Source organism: Aricia agestis, chromosome 4 (assembly GCF_905147365.1).
Source record: "Aricia agestis chromosome 4, ilAriAges1.1, whole genome shotgun sequence".
In the NCBI taxonomy this organism is placed as follows: domain Eukaryota; kingdom Metazoa; phylum Arthropoda; class Insecta; order Lepidoptera; family Lycaenidae; genus Aricia; species Aricia agestis.
The window spans coordinates 2,123,071-2,143,234 of record NC_056409.1 but is presented as its reverse complement, the minus strand read 5'-3'; the positions used below and the strand labels follow the sequence as shown (position 1 = coordinate 2,143,234).

At 37.2% G+C, this 20,164-nt stretch overlaps 2 protein-coding genes across 2 annotated transcripts in view; one reads left to right on the top strand and one right to left on the bottom strand.

The window, feature by feature from the left end:
* The first annotated feature begins 1,271 nt into the window (after positions 1 to 1,271).
* On the top strand, positions 1,272 to 3,716 carry LOC121726033 (deoxycytidylate deaminase). Its single transcript, XM_042113249.1, has 5 exons — positions 1,272 to 1,431; positions 2,082 to 2,222; positions 2,485 to 2,573; positions 2,958 to 3,171; positions 3,383 to 3,716. The coding sequence occupies exons 1-5, from the start codon at positions 1,376 to 1,378 to the stop codon at positions 3,459 to 3,461; spliced, it is 579 nt and encodes a 192-aa protein (XP_041969183.1). The 5' UTR covers positions 1,272 to 1,375; the 3' UTR covers positions 3,462 to 3,716.
* Positions 3,596 to 20,164, bottom strand: part of LOC121726030 (N-alpha-acetyltransferase 15, NatA auxiliary subunit) — a 105,825-nt gene continuing 89,256 nt past the window's right edge. The window contains exons 11-16 of the mRNA XM_042113244.1: positions 14,319 to 14,416; positions 13,432 to 13,530; positions 11,330 to 11,438; positions 8,745 to 8,908; positions 6,997 to 7,167; positions 3,596 to 6,090 (exon numbers count right to left, since the gene is read on the bottom strand). Coding sequence (XP_041969178.1) covers positions 5,911 to 6,090; positions 6,997 to 7,167; positions 8,745 to 8,908; positions 11,330 to 11,438; positions 13,432 to 13,530; positions 14,319 to 14,416 — 821 coding nt within the window. The 3' untranslated portion in view covers positions 3,596 to 5,910. The remainder of the gene's footprint in view (positions 6,091 to 6,996; positions 7,168 to 8,744; positions 8,909 to 11,329; positions 11,439 to 13,431; positions 13,531 to 14,318; positions 14,417 to 20,164) is intronic.

Sequence of the window (20,164 nt, the reverse complement as noted above, 5' to 3'; positions counted from 1 at the left end):
TACTCACTAAAGTTGAATATTATTGTAGGGGAATATATATTTTTAAATACGTCGATATGAATGCGACAGGTTTCAAATTTTCATTTTTCAATTTTTCATTTTCTAATTTCCAACCACTAGTAGTGGACAGTGGTACGTTCGAAAAAAAAAAAAAAGATATACTTACAACAAAAATATAAAAAAGAGTGGAATACACGCCCGGAGTTTGCTGGGTGGTTACAGGCAAGCAGTAATATTAAAGATGCAAACTACGCCTATTGTCTAAGCTGCAAGGAGGCTAATGATTAATAACTTTAACACGTGTTTTAATTTGATTTATTTAGGCAGCAATCTCCCTATTTCTCCCGATTTTTAGTTCGTAGCAATCTCCCTATTTCTCACGATTTTTAGTTGGTAGCAACACCGATTTCATAAATGTCATTTCTGCAACACTGGGATAGATACCTGCGTAACTTACAGTATGCCTAAGTTATACTTAACTTCAATAATAATATTATAATTGTTGTGTTAAAAAATAATAATACTAAAACAACTAACTTGACTCGTTGACCTTTCTGACCACTTTTTTAAACCTTAACTAAACTTTCGACTTGACGATAATCTGGAAAAAGGACTTTAAATTTTGTAAAATGTTTACGAAATACCTTTTCCGCCATATTTTACTTGACAGTTGACACTGGCCATAGTTAAAAAGATACACCAGGGTCGAGAGAAATTGAAAAATTGCTGTCTCACCAATCTCAAGTCTCCCACCGGAGAGCGCGATGGAGACAATACGACAAAAGTTCTAATAAAAGAACAGAAAATCTTCGATTCGTTGTCCGCTGATTCCTTCTCCAAAACTTAACCGATTTAAGTAATTTTTTCATTAAGAATTAAAGCAAGGCTTGAGCTGTGTTCCTATGTTTTTTTTTTTTTGTATATTCTTGCCAGTTTTGTTTTCTGGGTGTTTGAACACAGAGGAAAATCTGGCCATTTTTAAGGGTTTTTGGACGTTCTTATCTTTTTTAATAATAAAATTATGAAAAAAAAGAAAACATAAGGACATGCTAATAGTGGCCATAGATATTCAGGAAAAAAATCATAACTCTACCGGCATTATCCAGGGAGGAAACAGGGGACAACGTTTGTATGGAAAATCGGCGGTGTGGAATCCTCTTAAAAAGCCGAGCGCCATAATAAGAAAAAAGTGTCAATTGTCAAATTAAATAAAAAAGAAGAAGAATACTGAATAACCATTTTATAACGTGATCAAAATTTTTATTATTTTAATTTTTTTAATTTAATTAACAAGGTATGATACTGTTTTTTATACTTCATTGAGCCGGTGTATAGTAATATAAACTTACCCAGTTTGGGTTTTAGAAAAGAGATCATGAGCACAACGGAAATCGAAGATTTGACTGCAAAAATGTCCATAAACAGTCAAAGGTTAGTCCGGCTACCTTCAAACAATAACAATTGCATTTAATTATAAATTGAAGATATCAATATCTTATCCTTCTCTTTCTCATGGAGAAGGGCATAAGATAAGCTGTAAAAACCAGCGTTGCCAGACGTCCCGAGTTTAGCAGGACGTACCGATTTTTTAATCAAAATTAAATGTCCCGCGCGGGACAGGCTCAGTCGGTTTTCGGGTGTCCCTCTTTTGACGGAGGAATCCCGCTATTTTCACTCAAAAGTTCTAAAGTCCCAACTTGGCACAACAAAAATTGGCAGCGCTGATAAAAACTCTCAAGTCTTTATTATTTTACAAATCAGTTTAACGGTTTATCATGGTGAGGTAAGGTTCGCATTAATTAGTTTGGATAACTTTCCAAACAGTATACATAAAGCGGTAAAGCTGCTTGTTTGGCTTTATAAAAAAATCCTGGTGGCTAAGTCTGTACTCAAACATCTAAAAAAATTAATAATTATTTATTCCTCAGATCTAATTTAACATTATCATTAAATATTTTCTGAATGTATCTAACCACCTCTTAATCAATCATAATTTAATTATTGTAAAAAGCTTACATTAACTTTTTAATATTGTACCATCTTATTATGTTCCTATTTTTATTGTGGATGTATTGTTGCAGTGTTAAGAAACGTGAGGATTACATTGACTGGCAGGAGTATTTCATGGCTATAGCTTTTTTGGCGGCTAAGCGTAGCAAGGATCCCAGCTATCAGGTGGGAGCCTGTGTTGTTAATAAGGATAACAAAATTGTAGGCATTGGGTAAGTTATTCACTTTAAAATTGAACTGATAACCTGACTACTATGTTTTTAGAGTATGTATGTATAATGTTTTGACTTTGGGATGCTCTGCAGCCTGAACACCTCAATGGATTTTAGCTTGAGAGATTTTTAGCTTTTTAAATAAATTATAATTTTAACACTACATAGGAGGATAAATAATATTGATTAGATTTTATCTTTATGATCAACATCAAATATTTCTTAATAATTATAATCTTATGTGTATGTTATTTTGTTTTAGATACAATGGTATGCCAATAGGCTGCAGTGATGATGACTTTCCTTGGGGTAAAAGAACAGAATGTCCTTTGGATGACAAACATTTATATGGTAATCTATCACTCTTGACAATCATTTAAATCCATGGCTTGGGGCCTGTTCCGGAGCTACAGCCTCTAAATTATTACCCCATACAAAACATAAGATAACCTACCAATTGAACTAAAAACTGCTTTAATGCATTTTGCAACAAATACATTTTTGTTATTACATATATTAATTTTGTTAGATCTATTTAAAAGCATTACAAATTAAGTTCTTCATATAGGCACTTTTGCATGTTCCCTGCAGCAGGAACTATTGGTGGCAACATACATTTCAAGTAATTAATCAGGTCCCGAGTTTTATGGCAACACTAGTTCACCTATGTTGCGATGTTCCTTATTCATAATTTCACAGGCTTGAAGAATTCTAATCACTTCATTTACATTTCAGTGTGTCATGCAGAAATGAATGCTATATTAAATAAAAATTCAGCAGAAGTGAAAAATTGCGCCATCTATGTAGGCCTGTTTCCTTGCAACGAGTGTGCCAAGATCATTATACAATCTGGCATCACTGAAGTTGTCTATCTTTCTGATGAGAAAAGACACAAGAAAGAATTTATAGCCTCAAAGAAAATGTTCGATGCTGCTGGAATTAAATATACGTAAGTACTTTCACTAAAATCCACCAGTGGCTTAATTTATTTAAAACACCTTTAAGAAAAAAAAAATTCCAACTTGAAAAGTTTTCTAAGTAGTAACTTAGAAAACTTTTCAAGTTAGAAATTTTACTAATGTATTGCATTTACATAAGAAAATTCTACTCATTACAGATAAGGACTATTGCTTTAATGCTTACATTTTATATTTTTTCAGACAATTTATACCAAAGAGAGCAAAAATAGAAATAAACTTTACTGGAATTGATTGGGACAGCATGAGCCCATCAAAATGAATTACGCTTCATATCTTGCATAATATTTTAGTTAGTACCAATCTCGGATTTGTGATATTTTGTAATAATCAAGTACAATTACTTACAACTATTTTCTAAGGAATATTGTGATACCTTAAAATAAAACAGAAATGTAAATAAATTTGTAAAATAAAATTTATTACTTTATGTACAAGTTGACAGGGGTAGTATTACTCCAATATGTGGATAAAACAAAAGACCAACATAGCTGTTGAATAAACATACTGACTGAACGAGTGTCCTTTTATTGTTAAAACATTTTTATGGCTGCTTGTCGGATTCTAGCTGAACCTCAATCTTTGCTTTTAATAAATTGGCTAGAGCAAACATAGTTACAAATTGATATACAATTGCTTATCTGAACACATATCATCAAGACCTAACCAGAGATACCATTAAAAAAAACAAGGTCATACCTACTCAAATAGAATAATAATTTGGGAAAAGCCAAATAATAATTATTCAGATGGACTAAGATGATTCTTGTTTCCTTGATGAAACAATATACAATACATAATATGAGGACCTCCTACACTCATAGATAAAATAGCATGCTGCTCACAGACAATGCATGTTATTAAGCCATTGAAATAATTCTTGCATTAGTTGAATGGCTAAGTGTAAGTCTTACAGTTTTTATCGACTCCTGGAATAAGATCACGCAAGTTATTGTCAAAACTTTACACATATCTACAAACATTACAAAATCAAAAACGAGTGTCAGCATTGTACAAACAATGAGTCTTACATAAAATTTTCACATGAAAAAAGTGACGCCTAACAGTACGAACCTAAATATAATTATTATATACAAAGCTTCACCACGGTAAGTCAATATTGCGTGTCGTCACGCGGACACCGAACCGGCTAAAACACATTCCTGAACACGTCGGGCCATTGGGGCGTTTTTATGTCATACGGATATGCCAAACAGATTGGCATTTGTTTACAATGGACATGTCATATATAATATAATTATTTTATAGTAAGTCACATCCATTCTCAATTGAAGTACTTATGAGGATTTTGAGAGATTTAACGATTATCTAACTTTAATTAAGAGATTGACGGAAAATGTATGGAGTTTAAGTCAAAATCTTGTAAATTAAAGTTAGTAATTATTAAAATGTGCGGCAGTAATTGATGTTGGTTACCGCTGCGGGCGTAAGCAAATCTGCATGACACTAAAAAGGTCCTTATTGTGATTAATCACTAAAGCGGTGGTGTTGCAACGAGGTCGCTCTATGGAGTCTAGACTAGGACTGAATTTGTTACATTAAATTATACAGGAACTTAATTTTGTTATTTCACTTTAACTAAGCAGAAGTTAACAAATAAATATAGATGTTTTTTTTTTCTTTGAGAGACGCCTACGGCATTGAGTGTTATCACAATAACTTATTTAAAACTTGAATGTATAAAATTCTTTATAATATAGTGGTATACAGAGAAAAACTAAGCGCACACTTGAAATCCATATCATACTAGTTTTATAGTAAACAATAACAGATCTTATAATCTTTCTTCCTGGTAAGTGCAAAGGGACTAAAAAAGCTTATACAGAAAAAACTATTATGCTTTATTTATATCACTAGGGAATAAAAATTTGAGGGCAACTTCAAAGCTTTTAAAAGTCAATAAAGATTTCACAATATCTTTTACCTCCTGTATAGTCTTGAACTTTATTAAAATTTATCTATAATTTACGCTTGTAATGTAAAATCAATTACTCATATTCTGCGCGCATGGCCTAAAGTTTACATTAAGTAAGCTTTTAGGCAGGAAAATTTCTTAAACTTCAACACAGAAAGAAACGTTAGCATATTTTTTCCGTATTAACATAATCATTTGTGAACCAAAAGGGCTCAAACCTTTACTGCGGTCATTGAGACCACAGTAAAGGGCTTATTTTTTTTTTGCTTGCTTTTTCATTCCAAACGAATAATTGTTTTTTTATACACACATAATATGTTTACTTCGTACTATGAACTTCATACACTTCATATGAAGTAATCCATAAGCTATTCCTAATCGATTTCACCAAACGTCACCAATGCCTTTTAATAAAAGCTTGGTCGCATTTCAAATATATCAAAGATCAATTTACAATCGGACAGCCGAGTAAAACGTATTGCTATAAATTTGTCTAGCCGATTAAGTCTTTGTGACAATACATACAATCCCTAACAGTACAAAAACATTTTTTTTTTCAATTTCGAGAAACATTAAAATTGTAATTTGAACATGCCTCAGTGTTCGCGGTCACTAATTAACATCGATAATGGACCATATCGTAGCGTCTAAACGATAATGCGTACAATATCACGGCAAACTATTACATAGTTGAAACTTGAGTCTTCCTAAAAAATTCGACTACCGCTTAGACGTTACGACACATCGTACGACATTATCGAGGTACATTTTCGACTCAGTCTACATTCAGCTCTCTGTCGGCGGCCTCGGTGGGCGGGGCGGAGGGTGGGGCGGGGGGCTTAAACGCGATGGCGTACGGGAACTTGACGCGACACGCTTCCGTGTACTGCTCTATCTCTTTCTCGCACGGCCCGAAGTCGCCGTCCTTGAGACTCTCCAGCACGTCCACGCAGCCCTGGAAATGTATTAGCGAAATTAAGGCCCTGTTTCACCACTTACTTACTAAACTTACGCCACCAACAAGATGCTTATAATATTTGGTTATGGCCGATTTACACGGGTGACTAAAGCCGCACGATTTACGACGCACGGCGAAAATCGACGGTGTAAATGGCGATTCGACTACGCCGCATGCGGCTAAAGTCACAAGCCCCAAAGTCGTGCGGCCAATGGCCGCATGCGGCTGGTGACTAAAATCGACCGTGCAAACGCTCAGTCGCAAGCGATCGCTCGCTGCGAATACTACTGTTGACTGGTGACTTACCGGGTGACTAAAATCGACCCGTTAGTCACCTGTGTAAATTCGGTGGCGATTTGACTTGGACAGGCGATTCGACTGGTGATTTTCCGGGTGACTAAAATCGACCCGTTAGTCACCCGTGTGAATGGCGATTCGACTTGGACAGGCGATTCGACTGGTGACTTTCCGGGTGACTAAAATCGACCCGTTAGTCACCCGTGTGAATCAACCATTACGGTCAAGTCGTAAACAGTTGGCGTTGCCATGGCATAACATGATTTGGACATGCGCAATAAAAAGTTTTGTGGCATCGTCTTCCGACGCTCGAGAAAAACGATCGTAGCCGAACAATGACGAAAATCGCTAAGCGCATTATCACTTTTGGAGCACTGTCATTCTACTATTATTAAAGAATACAATGACAATTCAGTGGATATCTTTCGCGTTTAGATTATTTGGAGGCATAAATTGAAAAAGGACTGCTAAAAGTCTTTTAGTGAACGCTTGACCACTTAACTCGACTGCTGCCACTGAGTTATGAAAAAAATATATCATCACAGCCGAATATACATATAACCTCCTCCTTTTTGGAAGTCGGTTAAAAAAAGTATTCCAGTCCACCTGTATAGAGACATCGGGTAGATCTAGGTTAGTAACGATCCGCAGCGCGTCGCTGTCGGGCTGTACGCGGCGCAGCGCGCGCGCCCCCCACAGAGCCGCCCGCTGCGAGCGCCGCGCCGGCCCCGCCGCGAACTCCGCCGCCATGCCCGCCGCGCTGCGACCCTCGTACATCTGTAAAAACATAGCTTCGATATAATGCTAAGTACATACTCACATACGGTTTTGCTCGATCGAGCGATCACGTAGAGTAAAAACCACAGCTCGGGCTTTCGTCCACACGTTCAGCATTGCTCGATAGTTTTACTTCAAATCGAAGGAAATTAGATATATTTAATTCCATCGAGCCGGCTTCATGCGAGCCTTCAAGCTGTGAGTTTTGCGGTCCACATGGTGGTTTTTGCTCGATTTGGAGTAAAACTATCGAGTAAAACCGTATGTGAGTACTTAGCATAAGACTGGCCCTAATTTTTCGGAATCATACCTCCTGCAACTTTTCGCCATCGTTCCACGCGAAAAATATACCATCCTCATCACTTTGATGAGTAGCAGACTTCCGCCGTGCGTTTTGCGCGCAAAGCTTGTCACACATAGAGCAGGTAATGTAAAGATGTATATTATAACATGATACATCTCGATACATCTCAATACATCTTTCTATAAAAATCGTCAGGAGACCACACACAGCAGCTATAATGTATATTTTTACATCTTCGTATCTTAAGATACCGAGCTATATGAAAATATATTTAACATTTATATTTTGATACATCTGAATACATCTCAATACATCTTAATATTTTCTGTATATTACGAATTACGATACATCTCTTCATAGGCTGTTCAAAAATTTCTGTGATTATATTATATGTGTATGATAGACAGATACACACAGTTTTGCCACTTGCCACCTTAGCACAGCGCTTCACAGCAGGTACTGCAGGCAGTCTGTTCCCCAGAGCCTATATTTCCAATCAAATATCTTCAATAAACATCGTTCTGTTTTGGCACAATATGTAACAATGCGCGCATTAAAAATTACAATCCGAATCATCTTCTGATGAACTATCTAGTGAATCTAATAGCAAGTAACTCGAAAGGCCATTGTATTACAACATTAAAAATAATAACACCCTGTATAACACTTTAGCAGCTGAAATGTGCGTCAAGCGCGGCGTTTAGCATTGAAATGTAGGGAAAGATACATTACATTACCTGTGGTGTGTGTGATACATTAATATAATGTAAAGATATACATCCCGGGATGTAATGTACATACATTAATATACATTACCTGCTCTGTCTGTGATAGCCTTAACTTTCTGCCGCGCACTATCAAATTCTGGAATGAACTGTAATGCGTAAGAGCCTGTCCACACGGGCGTTGCGTCAGCGTTGCATCGACGCAGCGCTGCCGTTTGACGCATAGCCGCCACACGGGCGCTGCGCCATCGCAGCGTTATTACGAAGCAGTCTTAACGTCAACACCCCCTCCCGCTTCGTCTTGGGGGCTGCTGTCCGTCATGTGTGCGTTGCGTCGACGCAGCGCGCCACACCTTTGTTATTTGTATGTAAAACAACGTAACGGCAGCGCTGCGTCGACGCAACGCTGACGCAACTCGCTGTGTGGACTGGCTCTTACTCAGCATTTTGAAACATGTTGAAAGTGACAGTCGCGCCCAACTCGCGTAGATTCGCCCGTTTGTTTCAAGGCGAGGTACTCCTCTGTCTACTCTGGTAATAGTGTTTACCGGTTCGCTCTCAGCGCGTATGACGGCGGCGACGCTGGGGTCGAGGTCGGCGAGGCGGGCGTCGAGCCAGCACTTGAACCGCACGAGGCAGTCGTGCAGGTGCTCGTCGGCCGGCTGCAGCCGCCACGCCCGCTTGATGCTCTGGAGCATGAGCAGCGGCTTCTCTGTAATAACAAGTTCAAACAATATATGATGACTAGCGGGCCCGACGGACGACGTCTCGTCATATCTATGAAGTTTAAATTGTCAATTGTGTAGTGACATAAATTATTCTATACGGTGGTGAGGAATTCTTGAAATTTCTAACTATCCACGGACTTTTTTAAAGCCGGATTGTGAATCTAAACCATTTTCAAACCCCCTATAATTACACACAAAAAATTCATCAGAATCGGTCCAGCCGTTTAGAAGAAGTTCAATTACAAACACACGTACATAAGATATATATAAATATAATAGAACACATAAATACAGAATATTTATACAGGATGTAACAAGTTAGTTTTGTTTCACCTGTATAAATATTCTGTATTTATGTGTTCTAATAATAATTATACATAATATATAAATCTTATGTACGAAATATTGAAAATATCTAAAATTTTATTCGTCTTATCAAAATTAAGCTACGAGTACTCACAAAAAATGAGCTTGATATTAATAAAAAAAATGTTCTAGGAAACCCTGACTATGATATTATAATATTTCTAGCTGTCCCGGTGAACTTCGTGTCGCTTTAAAACCTTCCCTGGACTTCTACGAATATTTTAAGACTAAAATTAGCCCAATCCATTCAGCCGTTTTCGAGTTTTAGCGTTACTAACACAATTGAAAATCCATTTTTATATATTATACTAGATGTCCCGCGCGGCTTCGCCCGCGTAAATTAGAAATTTTACAGAATCCGTAGCTACATTTTCCCATAAAAAATATTTCCCCCGTTTTTCCCACATTTTCCTGAGTTTCTTCTGTCGTATTAGTCTTAGAGTAATAATATAATATAACCTTCTCGATAAATGATGAGTCTTACTCGATAAATGATCTATCTAACACTGAGATAAGTTTTTAAATCGGACCTGTAGTTTCTGAGATTGACGCGTTCAAGCAAACATACTCTTCAGGTTTATAATATTAGGTAGATATAGATTTTTTTTAATTATCGCTTGACAAACTCGAGTCTCGATCTAAAAGACTATGAAATGGTATAATATGGTAGTGATGATGATGATGATGATGATGAAGAATGTAATTTGCATAGTAGCATATGCTTTCTGTTCTTAAAACAACGCCGAAACTCCCAATCTTGTATCTATAAAGAATCAGGAATTATCTCAGCACCTTCCGAACCACGGTATACCAGGTATATCTCGGTGCAAAATCTTACTTGTTGGTAGCATATGCTTAGAATACTTCTCACGAAACCGAAGTCACCATATGTTTCCCTATAAGTTTTGAGGAGTTCCCTCGATTACTTATGGATCCTTCATCAGATCACCACTTTTCTGAATATAATACCAAATTGGGATGATAGCCTATATACCAAAAGAAAAATTTTGAAAATCGGTTAACAAACGGCGGAGTAATCTTTGAATATAAGAAAACGAACATAACACCTCCCCCATTTTGAAAGTCGGTTAAAATTGTAGCCTATGTGTTATTTATTTAATATTTTAATCAGCACATGAATTGAATAACAAAATTTTTTTCAAATTAATCGTAGCACCATCTGTCAGGACAAACTAAAATTGAAATAGAATAATATTGAATGCGATGATAGCGCCGTCCGCCGGATCTAATGTAAAACATTCCAAAATCAACAACTCCTTATAAATAAGAAATTAATTGAAAAAACATTTTCCAGTAGACCAAACTGTAAATCTAAACCATTCTCGAATCTCCACGAACACACACAAAAAATTTCATCAAAATTGGTCCAGTCGTTAAGGAGGAGTTCAGTCACATACACACGCACACAAGAAATATATATATTAAGATTATGTAAACATCAGTCATTTAGATATTATATTATGTAAACATCAGTCCAACAATCGGTCCAGACTACACTTTTCGTTTTGTTTGCGTAACAAACGAAAAATACTTCATATCTCGTTACAATATTGCTTCTTATTATTTGTTCATTATTATTAATAACATTGCAATCGCACAAAATAGTGCAATTGCTTGAATTGCATCATTTTGTGTTACTTACAGCAGCATGTAAGAAAGATAATTATTATAAGGAACCAGTGTTAATTCTTATGTTCAACTTGCATCGCTAGATGGCGCTACGGGTAACGTTTTCCACTTTACTTGATATTTTGGTGGGAAAGCACTGCAAAATATATGATTCTAAAATATTTTTTTAAAGTAATCCAAATAGAGAAAATAAAACTTCTGACGAAATTGGCGTGGCTTCTACAATATACAGTGTTCGTATAGCGGTATCCATTCGCACTTTTGTAGGAAACAGCAGATAGGACAGTAGATAAATAAATATCATTTCTTAATTATTAGTCATTCATGCCGTAAGTGTTGTAAAAAAAAATCTACTATAAACTATAAATCTAATAAAACAAGTTTTTTACCTTTCCTAAAGTATATCTCGAAGGCCATGAGGTGTGTATCTATTCTGTCGGCGGCGAGCGTGCGCAGCGGCTGCAGGAACTTGATCGCTTGCTCGAGAGGGTCCTCCGCCTGAAACATACGGGGTGTCTGTTGGTTATTATTATTTTTGACCAGCGGGGCTAAACTGGTCACATTTAGCAATTCCTCTCAATCAATTCAGCAAATGAATTGTCAAAACTGTCAAAGTGACAAAATATGTCAAATTAGTACAAATTACTAGACATGAATTGCAAGCAGACCTGCCTTTTGCGATTAAAAAAAAAATGAATCATATTAGGTATGATTCTCCAAAGCTCCCATTTTAGCCCCGCAGTTTAACGGCCTGTTTCATCACTTTCTGATAAAGTGCCGAATAGGCTATTCTCAACTTTTTTGACAGATTCTCCATACTTGATCTATCAAGTCATTTGGTGGATAGCCTATTCGTCACTTATCAGGCCCTTAGTCTCTATCTACTCAAGCGTCAGCCACCTGGAATATACAGACACACTAGTGAAGATTGATTATTTCGATGACTTGGGCCCGGTACAATTGGGTAACGGTTTGTGTGAAAATTTTAGCAGCTTCCAATTCCCATACATTAGACATTTAGGATTCGACCAATGCGTATTGGGTACCTCTGTTTAATGTGTACCCAATATATATCGGTCTAGAAATGAAGACTTATCTAAGCGTTAAATTAAACATTTTTAGGTTTTAGAAAAAACCATGAGAATTAATTATAAGATATATAATAAAAATTTCTGGGGCCGTGGCACGTAATCCTTTAACCTAGCTGAGCGAAACAAATGATTTTTTTTTTAATTATACATCAAAAACGATTCATCTACCTTATGTACTCGAACTCCTGAATTCAGCTCAGACGTAGAGCAGATAACGTGGACATAGGTTAATATGGTTTTGTAGGAAAAGGTTCAACTACCGTATAGGCGAGCAGAGCCGCGCGGAACGCTTAGTACAAAATATTTTTATCCAATAATAAGTGTGTGAATGTAGTGATATAGGCAGTAAATTGATATCACGCCTGAGAGCCGCCCGGGGCGATGTTACATGTCACTTTCGGTTAGTGACACGACACGCACCTATACATGTAGCGTTGACATACATTATGTGGATGCGTTTAAAACGAACCGACATTTATAACCGACTGCGCTGGGAGAGTTATGTATTTTAAGCATGTGTGTGATTTCTTTGGGTCCAACATTTGGATCGACATTAGAGGTACAAGAATATCGAAACGGAGATTGAACGAACACTTCGTTGAAACGTCCTATGCATGTTCTACCATAAGGAGCTATCACGAAAGGGAAGGTTGCACTGTCATAATTCATTATACTGGTAATTTTCTTTTGTTTCAGCATTCAGAAAACTAACGAAACCTTGTAAAGATATCATCCAAGTATAATTTTGCATATTGCCGAATTGTGAACTATCGCTAGTCGCATTTGTAGTGACAGCTCTTTCGCATCCACATGACATCCCCATGACAATGTAACCCACCAAAAGTTATTACCCATTGCCTTCTTCTGGTTAGTCTCATTAGAGATCCAACGAAACAAGACATCAGATGCAAATGCAATAATTATTGTGTAATTCCTGATTTACATGCGCTTACAATGAGATCAATTTGAATATTAATTCAACATCAGAAACCTTGATTTTTTTGTGTCCAACAAGAAATGATTGCAAGGCACAAGCCTGGATACGTCAAAACTAATACGCAAAGTTTTCCTGTATACCCGACAAAACTCTAATGCCGCAACGAGATGGAATTAATTAATCACGATTTACGTCGTCGAATTTATCAATCATATTATTTTCAATTTTGTTTCAAACTATACATACACATTAATATTTAAACTCTGGTTTATGAACATTGAAAACTTTTTGTTCCGTTCCACCACGCGCTCAACCACTGAGCCACAGAGGCTGTCAAGATATTTACGACCTCTGTGGCTCAGTGGTCGATTTGATAGCTAAGTATCAGAATCTAGTTTTTACACAATATCAATAGCAACAACAAATTAGCTTAGCTCTCTTCCAGCTTGTGCAGTCCACTCACCCGGGCCAGCTTGTCGGGCACCAGCTCATCGAGCTGCGGCGCCTCGGGGTCGCCCTGCTCCGCCTGCTGCCGCGCCTTGTGGTGCTGCTCGCGCTTCACCTAGAATATACAACATGGCTGACGTTAGAGAGAGACAGAGAGAGAGTTTTTGATTTATTAAGTCATGTTATGTTTATGAGAACCCTTTAAAAAATCTTTAAGAGATGGATGGATGAAAGAAAATGCCCATTACATTTTATGTCCAAAGTGCCCAGCTATTTTCTACAAAGACGGATAAGCGTCCATTAGCGCCGAATATGCGTAGAATTTTATGTCTAAACTCTACGGTTAGTTAAGTATACAAATAAAATAGGTTCTCAAAACAAAACAGCCTGGTCAATAAACCTTTAAACTGCAATGAATGGTCACAGTGTTTGTCCAATGTCAAGACCACGAAAACATGTCACGATTTTACTCGTACTTCCTGGAGGAAGTTCCTGACATTTCCTCACTGACCGGAATACATTACCTATCAAACACCATCTTATTTCGTGACATTTACTACTGATACAGTAATGAATGCTTAGCAATAAAATATATCTATATCTAGGCAAAAGTTTTCCTATGGCATTTATGTAGAGTTAAATAAGTATGTATTGATGGTGACTTGAGTCTTCCCCTTTTACATCTCCTACTCCTTTCTTCTGATTAATTCCGTTGCGGGTCTTAAGATTTAACTTATTCCCCGGGCACACCTCAGGTGTCACCTCGGGTATCATAAGGGGTTTCTTGGTTGGTTACCACTGTTGATTCAGGCGACACAGAGTTGTTAAATTTGTGGTTAAGCCAGGAAAAGATATTTAAACTTTCCCGTTTAAATATATTTTCCTGGAGAACTTAAACCTCACCTGTACTTGAGCGGCCAGCGCACTCTCTTGTTCCGCTTTGCGTTTCGCTTTCCTCTGTTTGTTCCTAAGTTTCTTCAGCTCCGACGGCGCCAAGTTTTCTGTTGACAAAAGAGTTCAGTTCAGTCAAGGAAATCAAGATATCTAAAACGTGAGCACTGTTAAAGAAACAGACAAAGAGGACGGGTCTCTACATCGACTAGGAGGGCTTGGGGGAATAAAAAGGTTATAGATATCGTCGTAATAAAAGTATAGTAATTTATTAAGAAACAAAAATTGCTGAGCGCCAATAGCATAACAGTTTACTGTACAAATAACGAAGGCAATATTTGACTAACCAAACCAAAAACTAATCAAAACTTCTGGAAGTTCCATAATATCTTTAGATTCTAAAGCACCTAACCTCATCACTTAATATCCTCTATCCGTTTAGCCTTCGATCATTAATTATCCAAGTTCCTGTGAGCCGGTGAGGCGTGCAGATGGATCGTGACTAGATTGTCACACACGGTGTTACACAACGCATGCACATCCCAATACTAATGCTGGCGTGCGCATAATAATAGTGCAATCTGACTTGCACTCTAACAGTAACATGCTGCTTTAGAGGATATGTTTTAGCCCGGCCGCACATTATCCGAAATTTCTGATCAGAATAATTCGGACGCCCGCCGGAAGACACGCAGTCTGTTCATACATTTTGTTGTAGACCCCGCTAATATCAGAATTCTGACGTGTCAAAATGTATGAGCGGGGCGGGGCGTCCGAATTTTTCTGATCAGAAATTCGGATAATGTGCGGCCGGGCTTATGCATACGTTTATCTATAAGGTATTCTTGTACCGTGAGGCCTTTTAATAGTAACCAGATTAAGACAATTTCGATTACTGACATTGTGCTTTTGCATTAGTATTGAGTCGTACGAAACGTCAGCATTCCTTGCGTTAAACCTATTTATTTGTATAGTACAGCGAGCATTGCATCGACTAGAAAATATGATTTAGTATATTAAACCGACCTCGAAAAAAGGAGGAAAGTTCTTTGTTCCTCGGCTTTTTGAAATACATATTGTCAGCGCGTACCGAGGCTACAAGCGATACGAACCGATGTAGGGATTTTTAGTGATGATTCTATGTTATAAGTAATCCTGATTCTTAAATATGCCTGTCTTACATTTCATGAAATAGAGTAAAATATATTAAATTATAAGCATAATAAAATTTAATACAATGTGATATACAAAACTTATTTTTTGAACGCAGTTTCAGATAACTAGTGAGATTCGTTGCTGATAAAATTTGAGTAGAATCTACAAAAAATAATTACAACAAAAATACAAAGTAAACTAATCAATCTTTGTTCGCCATATAAATAACAGAATCCTCGTATGATACCTAACAGTATCGTGCGTCGTGGAGGACTTCAGACGGGACAAAGTAAAAAAAGGTATAAAATCGAAAGTTTTTTTTAATTTTTATCATTTTGTTTGCGTTAAATAACGTTTTAGGGACGTTAGGCATAGCAAAAGTAGCCAAAGAAAATCCACCCCTTCTACCTCCCACACTCTTATCTTCATTACGTTCCTTTCTTTCTCAGCACGCTGCGCGTACGTTCGGGCTTTCCCCGAAAAGCGGGACTGAGCCTGTCCCGCGCGGGACATTTAATTTTGATGAAAAAATCGGGACGTCTGGCAACGCTGGTGCGTATGCATCCTTTGTTCGAGTGAACCTTTTGAGTTATGTAGTGAACTTGCGTATAGGTGTTTCTACTGTACAAGTAGCAGCACTGAAAGAGTTAAGAAAAAAGTAACTCTTTCATCGCTGCTACTTTCACAGTGAGCTCTATATAAGAAACACATACACACTATTAAATATGTATTATCACTTTTTTATTACACTCCGCAGAACCTAGAGTTTCCCTCCTAATAAGTGTCATAAAAAACCGAAATTGTTGTAAATTTACTTACTACTGAGGGCCCCCTCAGTGACAGGTAAACAATAAGCCTACATGATGTAAACAATAAGGCAGCGATGTTGCGTGTTGCGGGACGGGACACGACGTGTCACTCGAATTGCCGCTCTACTTCGCGCGGTGTCGCAAAACCGATACCGATGGCCGTGGACCGCACCATGACAATCGTTTCAGCAACCAACATGGTCTACATAAGTACATAGTATAGGACAGGGTTTCTCAAAGTGTGGTACGCGAACCCCTAGGGGTTCGCTATTCGACGGCAGGGGGTTCGCGACAAGGTTTACGTAAGGGTGGCAACAGGAGTTATTATTAGATTATTAGATTAGTTATTATGTCCGTAGATTAAACTCTTCAAGCTAATTTCAAGAGGATGTCTTTGATAGATTTTTGAGCAGCAAGGCAATTCACTACTTTTCGTGACAGTTCGAACGAACGAAAAGCGATGAATTGCCTTTTACCTTTGCAAAGGTAAAATGCAATTCACTGCTTTTCGTGACAGTTCGAAATACTCTGCCTGTCTAGCTGCCCAAAAATCTATCAAAGACATCCTTGAAAACCCACTCTCACATAAGTATGTTGTAAGCAAAGCTTTGCTACAACATACTTATGTGAGAGTGGGTTTTCACACCTAGTCATGATAAAAACTAAATACAGGAATCGACTTATCCAACCTTCTACATTGTTACCTACTCCTAACATTGAATCCATCGCGACCACCTGGTTTACAGGGGTTCGTTGTCACCTGGAAATTTTAACAGGGGTTCGTGGAGCCGAAAGTTTGAGAAACCCTGGTATAGGACAAATTTGCTTTCCCGTCCCATAGTAAAGGACAGAGTTCTAATATTTATTATAATGATTGACAAGAGGAGTGTATGCATGATGTGGGGAGAGAATACATGACAAGAGGAAGGTTTATGATATAATACAGTAGAGAAACTGATAATTTTATTATCAGAATTGCACCTGTGCGAGGCCGGGGTAGGCAAGTGGTTTGAAGTGAAAGCCTTCTTATAGAATAATTCGAGTTATAACTTACACCTATTACATACCGAGCAACAGATACAAGACGAATTTAAGAGGATACACCAAGGGCGAGAGAAATTGAAAATAGGTATTTGAAAATGTATTGCCGTCTCACCAATAACAAAAGATCTTATTAAAGAATAGACAATCTTCGATTCGTTGTCCGCTGATTCCTTCTCCAAAACTTAACCGATTTAAGTACTTTTTTCATTAAGAATTAAAGCAAGGCTGTGTTCCTATGTTTAATTTTTTTTTTTTGTATATTTTAGCCAGTTTTGTTTACTGGGTGTTTGAACACACAGGAAAATCTGGCCATTTTTTTGGGTTTTTGGACGTTCTTATCTTTTTTAATAATAAAATTATGAAAAAAAAGAAAACATAGGGACATGCTAATAGTGGCCATAGATATTCAGGAAAAAAAATCATAACTCTACCGGCATTATCCAGGGAGGAAACAGGGGACAACGTTTGTATGGAAAAAGGTCGGTGTGGACTCCTCTTAACAATTTCAATATCAGAATCATAGTAATCGTGGTGAACATGCTCAAAGATTCAACTTTACCTGAATCTTTTGTCTGTTAGTATTACAATAGCAGCTAGGTTTTTATGAACACCATTATTAGCGACCACAATAGAGTCATTACATTAAAAATATTTTTCTTAGTCTGTGTTTAGTATTTTACAATGTTGTTTTCGACGTTTAAAATTAAAACTAAATAGATAATAATTGACGCAAATTAAAGTAATGGCGCAAATAAAAAGTAACTACGTTTAAAAATCATAAAAATATCAACGTACGAAAAACGTAATAACTTTGTTAATAAATTTAACAATTGAAAAGAGCTAATAAAATTCGTGGCGTAATTTCAATAACGTCATAACTCATAACTTGGACGTGCTGAAAATATTCAAAAAAAGTAGTCAGATTTTAAAAATGTTTGGTTTTATGAGATTGTTAGGTTCGTGTTACAATAACAAAGTCATATTATGCAGGTCGTTAGGGTTGTACAGTTTGAAATACAATAGCTGCTCGGTGCACTGTGCTTGTGGTGCTGATGAGGATTAGGCTTGGCAGAAGTGGAAAAGGTCGATATTTCCCATAAATAATAACGCGGAATATCGATATTTGTAGAATTTAGAGTTCGAGAACTTTATTTGACTTAAAGCGGATATTTTGTAGTACTTTGTAGATCAACATTAAACGAACTTAAATTATTGTAGGCTAAAAATAGTAATTTCTAGTTCAACCTTGTATAAAGATGCTACTAATAAAATCACTATGATAATATAGATCAGCAGTCATATTATGCACACTTTCAAAATATTTCGCTGAAAATGGTTGGAAAACCCATTTAAGGTTTGATTGCAAACTGCAGCCTTATTCCCGAAACTGATATCAAACTGATATCAGATTTTTGACATTTTAGACTTCTAAAATATGAAGAAATAGAATGTCTAAAGAGTAAAAAATCTGATATCAAATTGATATCAGTTTCGGGAATCTGCTGTACATAAAATTCAACATCAATATTAAAAACATTGATGTTCCACTATAATATTATTATGTAGAGTTTACAACATCGTTATCTCAAAGTGTGTTTTTACTCGCGTACCTATCAAGTATCGACATCTAACAACTATCGATACAAAATATCGATACAAGACATCGACATGTCCAGTGACCATTCCTACCAATTGCTCTACATAACGAAGGGCGGTAAGAATTTCACATACAAAGGCAGCCCTGACAACGCCCTGAGAGCCGAGACAATTTCGCAACTGCGGCCGACTCGTTCGTAGATCAGGTTTGCGAACTAGATTAAGCACAAAAGCTTAGTTTAGTTACTTTAAGGCTTATATTGAATAAAGAGCTCTGTGGCTAAACCGTTGATTTTTTTTATCAAACAAACGAGCAAACGGGTCGCCTGATGGAAAGCAACTTCCGTCGCCCATGGACACTCGCAGTATCAGAAGAGCTGCAGGTGCGTTGCCGACCTTTTAAGAGGGAATAGGGGAGGGTAGGGAAGGGAATAGGGTAGGGGATTTGGCCTCCGGTAAACATACTCACTCGGCGAAACACGGCGTTTCACGCCGGTTTTCTGTGAGAACGTGGTATTGCTCCGGTCGAGCCGGCCCATTCGTGCCGAAGCATGACTCTCCTCACGTCACGTGTGTTTTACAAGACACTACTATCAACTAACTAACTAACAATGTAACAGTGATCGATAACGACTCGTTATCGATCACTGTTACATTGGAAAAAATTACTCTTTTAATGTCAATATCTCTTGGGATGGCTTATAATACACAGTGTCTCTTCTACTCTCCTCGTCTGAGAGAGAGATCGCTGATTACGATACTACAAAGCTCACACAAGTTGCCCCAGTTAGTATTAAGCAATTGTATTCATCTTCTAATTGATGGGCCGCTACGTGAGCCACAACTAATTGATTACGACAGACGCGTGCCGCCGATGTAATTATTGTACTGATTGTGTATTAGACGGATGATATATTTAACTAATATATACAGGGTGTTCCAATTGGAATGAAAACTATAAGTTTAGTCTACTTTTGCACCGCGCCAGCTTCGAAGGACATAATATCTGAACAGTCTCATAGAATTCAGTGGTGTGGGAATCTAAAAGAGAATATCTACTTAAAGAATGTATACTCTTTTACTACAGAGGCATGTAGGAATTTACAAGTTAGTATAATTCCTAATATGCCTCCGTAGAAAAGCAAATGATTTTTTTTTTCACATTACAATTGAACAAAACCTTTTGTTGAGATATCTCCCAGAAGGTTTATCTTTCACTGCATAACAACAAAAACTGTTATAATATCAGCGAAA

Excerpts from the sequence above, each read along its gene's own strand:
- LOC121726033 (XM_042113249.1), top strand. The coding sequence starts at position 1,376 with ATGAGCACAACGGAAATCGAAGATTTGACTGCAAAAATGTCCATAAAC. Across the intron at positions 2,223-2,484 it reads AACAAAATTGTAGGCATTGG|ATACAATGGTATGCCAATAG; the intron begins GTAAGTTATTCA and ends ATTTTGTTTTAG. Across the intron at positions 3,172-3,382 it reads GCTGCTGGAATTAAATATAC|ACAATTTATACCAAAGAGAG; the intron begins GTAAGTACTTTC and ends ATATTTTTTCAG.